At 41.0% G+C, this 9,345-nt stretch overlaps 1 protein-coding gene across 1 annotated transcript; it reads left to right on the plus strand.

Moving 5' to 3' along the window:
* Positions 1–3,333: 3,333 nt before the first annotated feature.
* Positions 3,334–5,179, plus strand: SERLADRAFT_458760 (uncharacterized protein; the record flags this gene model as incomplete). Its single annotated transcript, XM_007314518.1, has 4 exons — positions 3,334–3,604; positions 3,660–3,694; positions 3,765–4,316; positions 4,367–5,179. 4 exons carry the CDS (start codon positions 3,450–3,452, stop codon positions 5,092–5,094), a joined length of 1,470 nt encoding a protein of 489 aa, XP_007314580.1.
* Positions 5,180–9,345: the final 4,166 nt, after the last annotated feature.

The raw sequence follows: 9,345 nt of genomic DNA on the forward strand, positions 1-9,345 counted from the left end.
ACATTTGACCTGTTTTTTTACTGTTGTTGAACCTCATCATCTTTGTTTGTGTCTAACAATTGGATATTGTAGTGCGTCATGTAATTATTTATTATCTGCCCACGTGGCCGGGATTGCAATAACTAAACATATATGGGTGAAGTGAGTTAAATAAGAATTGTGTCCGTGTTAATGTACAATGCATATGAATTGTGCAGCCTTGAGATAATGATCCGTGCTATGAGTACTTAGTTTCAGTGATTTATATCCTCATCCTCCTCATATCTTTCATTGCAATCATATCCCCTGTCCTTGTGATAAAACTTGTTGGCTTGCAGGTCCTCCATACACTAAACTTTCTTGGAACATTCATTGCTTGGCAGGAGATTTCTCCTCTTCCGGGATTCATTTTTGCGACAATTACTTAAATATTGCTTGACAAGCTCTATGGTTGCACAATCATTTTGGAATTTGATCAGGTAGGAGTGTTGATGGTGTGCCTTTTGGTAGGGATTTTTTGTCAAAAAACTTTAGGTGGACTTGTCGGACTTATCAGCTTGAAGAGATTTCCCAAGTCTTTTAGGGCTTGATGGCGGTATTCAGCATGTAAGTCCAAGCAGATCTCATGGACAAGATCTCAAATGGTTGACTGCAAAGCTCACTAATAAGAGGGTACTGATGAGTACAAGAACAAAGAGTTGGTGGCAAAAATGAATTATCGGAACACTGAGCATGAGCACAAACCAGGTCTGACCACAGATATCATGGATGGCAAAGTTTATTGAGACTTGCTGGGGAAAAAAGTTGTAGTGGATGGGAGAGAACTGATACACCAATATTTTTTGGACTTGAGAGACATTGCATTTAGCCTATCAACCAATGGGTTTGCTCCTTTCTACCACCAAATATCCACTATGTGGCCAATAATTGTATACAACTACAACCTACCTCCAGAGATATGATTCCTGAGGGACTATGTGATATATGTGGGTGTGTTTCTTGCTCCAAAAAAGCCAAGTGACTTTGACTCATCCTTCTGGCCGTTCATAGAAATGATGTTGAGATTGTCAATTGATATACCTGCAATGTCAATGCTAATGAAGATGAAAGGACATAATAGTTACTCATCATGTTACATATGCAAGGTCACCGGAGTACATGCACCAGGAAGCAAGAACAAAACCTACTATGTCCCTCTGCACAGAAATTCAGGTCCAATATTATCCAACAAAATAAATTTTGATGCTGCCAGTCTTCCCCTTTGAAGTCACGAAGAAATTCTGTTACAAGGGCAAAAGGTTCAACTAGCTGTCAATAATATACAATCACATAAGCTAGCCAAAAATTATGGAATTCAAGGTATACCTGTTACAATTGACATACCAGCACCTACTTATGCTTCACTTTTTGTACTTTTACTTTTCATTTTCCAAGTCACATGACTGATCATGTGATCATTTACTCTACTTTACATTTTCGGACTTTTCCTAGTCACATGCTAGACATCGGACTTTAAACTTTATTTACAACTGTACAATACCTCATGTATTTTAGTATATATACTGGAGCAATACATGGGGAGAGACTCAGCGAGCCCTCTTCTAGTGTATACCAACATTAGTATGACAACCTCCCTCCTTTGATAGGTTGTACACTTCCTCTCCCTCCATTGAGTTGTTGTTTTGGTTGTGCTCCAGTGCCCCAAGACTGTGTCTTGTTGGTGTTGTCACAATACCAATACTATATTATTTATTGTCTCCAGCATTCCATGCATCATTCCCCTACAACTTCATGCATCTGCTGTGAAAGAACGTCATCCCTCACTTGGTACTCTTTTGGACAGGAGAGTATAAAGGATTGGATCAAGGTAAAAAAACTTAACAACTGGATAAGAGCATATGGGATTTGGTTGGAAAGGCCACAGTGGAATCAGATTCTACAATACCTAGTGCATATGGTGCAAACCCTCCCAATATTGCCAAAGATTTCTCCATCAGCATGGCGGAATCATGGTTGTTCTGGGCAATGTATTTAGCACCAATTATCCTCCGTCAAAAGTTTCACCAGCAAGAATATTACAACCATTTTATCAAACTCATCAGAATCTTCATCAGGAAAACATGGTTTTACTATAAGTGCTAATAAGTACACACTAGTTCATAATTTTTGCTATTATAGCAAATATATTAACCATATCAGTTCATATCAGTTCATATCAATTAGTACAACTAGTAGACAGTCACTTGTACTATAGCATACTATATCATACTATTTTGCATTTAGTGTGTACTTTTTGTATCTAGATTGATTTAAAGCACAGTGTTAAAACACAAAATGACTGTGCTTAGGTTGCTCTAATAAGCTTTATTTTACTTTGAAACAGATACAGAGTATATTATAATTATTATACTATAGATTTAATATACAAAGTAACAAGTATAGTGTACTATTTAAATATACAACTACTCAAATGTAAAGCCTGAATACGCTACTAAAAAATCAGAAACAAATAAATTGTGTATAAAGGAACATAACTTATCATATAAAAATTCCACACTGGTACTAACCTTTGAGACATTATAGACAGCATTGAAGGCTTTTAAAATTCAAAGTTATCATGATGAAGTTATATTAGTTTAGAAAAATTGTATAGGTACTTAAAACTTATCCCGCACTTGAAGGTCATGCAAGACAGTGAGCGGGGCAGGCGGGGGGAGGGATTGTGCTGCCAGCACAATCCCACTTTCTTACAGCCTGCCCATTGCACACCACAACCTTGAAGAGCCTTCCACACTTTTGTAGACAGTGTAGAGTGCTCTGCAGATATTCCAAGCTCTGCTCCAATATGGCAGAGCATATTGGACATAATGAAGTGGAGTTTAAAATGACAAAACCGGATAAACCCGGTCTCTGCCAAAGCAGCCATTGTTCTCCTAGGAGTCATTATACTGTAGCAAGTAGCACCTCCGACCATAAACAGTAGGGGGTTTAGTATAGGAATACCTCAGTTGTTTCTATAGCCTCTTGGGCAGCGGCTGAGGTATGTTACATTACATCTATTAGAGATCACCTTAAACTAACATCTATTGTAGTTTCACTTAGGTAAATAATAAAGTTGTTTCTATAGCCTCTCGGGCAGCGGCTGAGTTTCACTTAGTTTTATTACTCTGGTAGTGCCTCTTAATGCCACCGAATGGGGGCTCCCGCATGCCTGAAGCGGATTTTATTATCAATATATTGATCCACCATCATCAATATTGAATTAGGTCAACAACGGAGACCAGGGTCCTAGTAATTTCGGACGGTGAAAATATTGGTCACCGATGCCTGTGGCAAGGAATCCTCGTGTTCTTGACGCGACTTCCTTTTTTCTGGTGGTTTTCATTAGCATACTAACTGTACATTACACACTTATCACCGTTTCGCCCCTCGTTGCCAAATTCCTTCCTGTTATCGCCAATTCCCAATACATGCCCAACAATAAATCTGGACCTACTCAATATTCAGCTTTAGACATTACTAGCTCCCTATCGAAGCCAGATCCCGAGGCTGCCGCTTCGCGTATGTCTGACATCGCTCTGCGGAAGAAGAAGAATGCGGATGCACAGGCCGCTTTTCGTCAACGGTAAGTGTCCTCGTTGTGGGCAGGCATATTATGTATATATTGACTTTGCTCGTAGAAGGGCCAATTATATCGCGACGTTAGAGGAGACAGGTTGGACTATCCAATTGTTTTATTGGGCGGTTGTTGATGGTCATGATTTATCCACCTTAATTCATCCTAGTCACCAGTTTAGAATCAGTCGTTCTCCAGCTACAAGATTCATGCCGGGAAGCTCGCTCTGAAGCAGCTGATTTGCGACAAGGCAATATACGCCTGAGACAAGACTTTCGTGAACGGGAGAGCTTCTGGAGAGCACTTTGGCAAGCTAGGAAAGGAGGACAAGTCACAGAGGCAGATGATTTAGATTTACCTCCATTGCCATCTTCCTTCGCTACGCTGCAACACACCAACTCTGCTGGCCAAATCGCTCAGACCACTATCTCTACTGTTAATCAATACCGGGATGAAGGTACAGTATACCAATCAAACGATGAATCATCCAATGGTTTTTGTCGTGATTCATACGGGGCAGGTTCCAGTCAAAGCTATGCAGATCACTCCCCTTCGCTGTCTTATTCGGGTGCGGAAAGGTCGCAGCAGGGTGAAGGATCCTCTCACCATTATTCTCTTTATGATCGAATATCAAAACAAAATGAATACAATTACCCTGTATCGAATTCTACCTGCGAGGCGGCCCCTTGGTCTCACAGTATTCAAAATAAATCTTCCTCCGGTGAATATCAGGCAGTCCTTCGTTTATATTCGACTGATGAAGTCCCGTAGAATCCCCCATGCTGACGACAGAAATGTCGTACAACAGTTGTTACTCTGATGACCCGAAGTTGCACTTGAACACGTTGGATACCGCTCCTTATATTTTCTCTTCTAGCAGATCACTCTCTCCATCCACGTCCACACCCCCATCGTCTTCGACTACGTCATTGACGTCCACATTCCAGTTTTCGTTTCCTGATGGTTCCATTACTCAGGATCATCACGATTTCGAATTTCACGGGCACACAAGTGCTCATAGTGCTGAGGTCACGTTACACGGTGGTACAGCTGATATTTCAGTTCGTGGTTCAGGTAGCGATGGAGTCCGTTACAGAGTAGGCGCTCGGCGCGCAAATTCTGGGCCAGAACGCCCCTTACTTCCTGCCATTCCTTACTTTTCAGGAAGCGATAATAGCTCTCAACACGAACGAGGAAGTAGCGAGGGAGAAGGAACATATTCTCATCACCTTAGATCGCGACCTCATCGAGGGACCCCCCAACGAGAGTCCCGGTCACCATCACCAGGAGCGCCACCAATATCAGGAACTCTTGCTGTCATTAAGGCTCAAGCATTCGGTGCACTTCGCAGAACTCGTGTACGAAGTAAAAAGTCTTCAGACGGTGCTGCCAAGGTTGCCATGGAGGTGTTGGAAGCTAGAGGGATTGGCATGGGCGTGGGGGGGGGCATAAGTTCAAAGAGGCCTCGCTTACTCGATGATACTGAAGTGCTGACGTGAGCACAATGGTTCGCTTGTCAAGTGGTAATCTTCGGACGTCTGAATTGGTATACCGCTCCATTTGCACAATTATTAAATTTGCGACAGTGAAGGGTACTTGATCGAAGTAAACGCTGAAAATATTTTAGGCGCCTGAACAAAAGAAAAAAGTGGTGATTTGTAAGCATCTTGCACCACGCTTACGAAAACATTTTGAAATTTTTGAAAACCCATGTTACTAACTTATTCTGTACTGCTTTCATCCCATCTCCTCTCGACGACGATGACAATGGATTCAATGAATTCATTTTGGGAGACAATGGAACCTCCCAAGGCCATCTCATCATCAAGTGGACGGCGGAGCAAACTGAATGCCTCTTAGATTGGTTGGAGCACCTGGAACCTACAGGTCCAGGAATAGGACAACTGAATACATAACACTACATTTATAAGCAGCCATGCTGCATGTTACCACCTCAGTTCTCAAATACTCAGACTGGAGTGAGCAGCATGTTTGTTACTCTACTACATACAGTTTTACTTACAGTCTATTAGTCTTCTGTTCATCAGAATTATAGAGGCATTTTCTGTTCTCAAATTTTCAACAAGGTGCCGGCAAGGAGGGTAGGAATAAAGGTCAGGCAAGGTTTAACAAAGTTGTCATTCATGGGGGTAAGACTGCCAAGTGTATCTTTGCTGTAGATGGAGATCCCTCTATTTGTGCTGCCTTCAAATCCTGCCCAAATTTTCAAAGGCAGTCAAAAACCACCTGACAAAACCGGATAAACCCGGTCTCTGCCAAAGCAGCCATTGTTCTCCATGGAGCATAGCCACCACTCCATGGAGTAACCATTGTTCTCCTAGGAGCACAATTGTACTCCTAGGAGTCATTATACTGTAGCAAGTAGCACCTTGAATACCTCAGTTGTTTCTATAGCCTCTTGGGCAGCGGCTGAGGTATGTTACATTACATTTATTAGAGATTATCTTAAACTAACATCTATTGTAGTTTCACTTAGGTAAATAATAAAGTTGTTTCTATAGCCTCTCGGGTAGCGGCTGAGTTTCACTTAGTTTTATTATATCATAACACAATGGGATCCGCACCCGTGTACAGTGATTCTGGACCTTCTGAGCATGCAACCAATCAGTATGCTTTCCAAGTACGCCTTGGTAGCTTAGTTGGTAAAGCACCAGACCATTAAAGCTGGAGTCCCAGGTTCAAGCCCTGGCCAATGCATGTTTTCTCATACTATAAACAAATGTCATAATTTGTCACCACCTTATTTCATAAGTTTGTTTTCACTTACATGCTTGACATGCTTGATTAAATACACTGATAGTTCACATAATACAGGCTGATTAAAATGTACCCAAAGTCCTGTGAGACACTAGGACACACTAGCGCTGGTTTTACTTGTGAGAAACAGGGGAATCCCAATTACAGGGGGCTAATTGGTGCGTTTATACAGTAATTTTTATAGTGGTTCTCTATAACACATTAACATTAATGTCAGGTGCAACCCCTTCACAATGTCTTCAAACCTAGGCCAGGATCACAAGGCATAAATGTACGAGCTTTACTTTACAAAAAAGCTACCAGAAATTCTTTGGCCCAAGTGCTTCAGGGCTTTTCTCTGGCACCTACCATCAATCTTTGTCTTCTTTGTTTCAAGCTAATCATTCATTTTTGTTGTTTGAGTCTATGTTCCCACCTGATGCACAAAGTCAACCCCAGCCCCAAGCTCCAATGTCTCCCTTGTCAGGCCCTCCATTATCTCCTTGTCTTCTTTATCGGGTCCTTTTGGCAACCAATCCCCAACTGCCTTAGTTCCCATTTTCAAGGCCACTTCTAGTTCTTTTGCTTCACTCAATTTTGGCTCTCCTTCATCTCATCCACTTCTATCTATGAAGATACCTTTAGTGCCTGAATCAAGTAGTGTGCTTGTTGGGTGTACACTGTGCCTTGGGCAAGCTTTTCCACACCAATGTCTAAACAAATCTATTTTTGAATAAATATATGTGCATCAACGCACACCTTGGGATTTTGCTAGGAAGTGACTCTCACTGAGGGCAAAATCCCATATTTTCTATTATATATTTTTAAAAACACTTGAAAAACAGAGACAATGTTTCGTTGCCTGTTTCTCTACATAACACTGGAAATATTTTGCTCACTGTTTTCTCAATATTTTGTCATAAAATATTAGAGAAAACATCCAAAATGTACTGTCACAAAACATTTTGTGTATTTTCCCCAATTTCTCTTAAGAAAACATTGAAAAAATATTGAACCAAAAATCTCCAACATTATTTAAAGAAACATGCTGAAAAACAATGTCGCTATTTTTCAAGTGTTTTTCAAATATTTCATTATAAAACATAGGATTTTGCCCCCAGTGACTGAAACAGAAGAAGAAATATCAAAAGAAACAGGTTTTATGCTTTATTATTTTCTATATTTTTATTTTTATTGCTACCAGAATCAAGCACCCTATTATTTGTCTCACCCCTAGAGAGATGCTGGTGCAGCAGAAGTACTATAAATATCACACTCACCTTTCTGGTTACAAGTACATACCTCTGATAATAGATTAAGAAATTTGGGAGCCACCCCATATCCTTTATTGCTCATGCAACACCCCAGACTTGTTGTGGTTTACTTCACCACTTTGTAGAGCAATGGTACCCAAGTTTCCTATGTTCCAAATTCTTTTCCCTGAACCTTCATTTCAGCAACCTGTTAGTCATGAAAAAAGGCTTGGATTGTGTTGTATGAATGACAGGCCAATTTATTGAGCCAATTGTCCGACTACTCATTTTCTAGTTGGCACCCCTGGCACTGCTGGTTGTTGTGGTTTTGGGCGGCACCTCATTTTTACAGTCTCAGGACATGTATCCCTCTTCGCCACAATTGTAACAGTTTCCCTTGAATTTGTGCATCTGCCCTTCCTGGACTGTGTCAATATCCATAGGGGCACCCTGCCCTAATTGCAGCCTGAATGGCTTGAACCCATGAGAATGATTTTGGTTTTGCTTTGATGTCCCAGGTTGGTCAGTTACTGGAGGTATAGTACTCCTGGAGTTTTACTTCGCCTGAAGTTCACCAAGCTGTGTCATCAACCGCACAATTTGCTGCCTCATCCTGTGAAGGAGGGCATTAACATTGATCTGTTCTGGTTGCGCCAACATGGCAATTTGTTCTCTTGGTAAAGTCAAAACAAAATGTAACTAGGGGTACCCACTTGCTATCTGCAGATCTACCTCTTCCCAGCTGAGTATCAGATCTCAATCTCTGACTACTCACACTACTGTATTTGAAAAAGTATATAAAAAGTAAATGTACTAAACCCTGGCCTGAATAGTTGTCAGGGGGTGGTCCGCTTGTGAAGCTGTCAACCCTTCTCCAGACTGGCGGAGGCAAGTGCCCAGCCTGGTCAGAGGAAAACAAAGAAGAAATTTATCTAAATCTACATTAACACTGATACCGCTAAATACTACTCCCCTTAACACTGGGGGCCATGTATTGTTTGTATTTTGAGGGACCAAATATTGACCTCAGTTGCCTATTTCCTCAGAACAAGAAGCTCATCTTGAACTGAGGTTCTTGGACCGTCCTCTGTTTATTTTATGCTGAGGTGCATAGCCACTTAACCCTGTGGACTGGCTTTCCACAGTGTGTGGGAGAGTAGTAAGGGTGTGTCATAGTATAACAACTAAAATGTTTATACTTTAGTGTAACTAACACAAGCAGAGAGGGTAGATGAAGGAGTGGATAAACTCCCTTAGGTAGGATTGAGTTAGTTATTGGTAGGAAATAGGAGGACTCGCTGAGGAGTCTCCTTGATCTACTGGGGTATTTGTACATGTTTACTATACAGTTAATTCACTGAGCAACAAAACTGTCTCAATGTTAGCAATATTTTGATTGTTGAGTGAATAACTCATGTACCATTGATGCTAGACCCTTAAATTCACATATCATTAGAAAGCCCTGATCAAGAGCTTCTAATGATATATACATTGCTTAGGTAAGATGGATGCTAAACTCACCACACAGATTGTAGAGGATGAGTTGCAACAAACTCTCCAATATTATGGGTTATCCCCTGATGATATTATCTTTCAACCAGACAATGACCCCAAGCATACTAGCAGAAGGGACAAAGTTATGGTATGACCACATTAGTCTCCACACCTTAACCCCATAGAATATCTATGGTTTTTACTCAAAAAAAGGCTGGCTGAGTATTCAGAGCCCCTTCAGGTATA

Source organism: Serpula lacrymans (assembly GCF_000218685.1).
Source record: "Serpula lacrymans var. lacrymans S7.9 unplaced genomic scaffold SERLAscaffold_3, whole genome shotgun sequence".
Lineage (NCBI taxonomy): Eukaryota > Fungi > Basidiomycota > Agaricomycetes > Boletales > Serpulaceae > Serpula > Serpula lacrymans.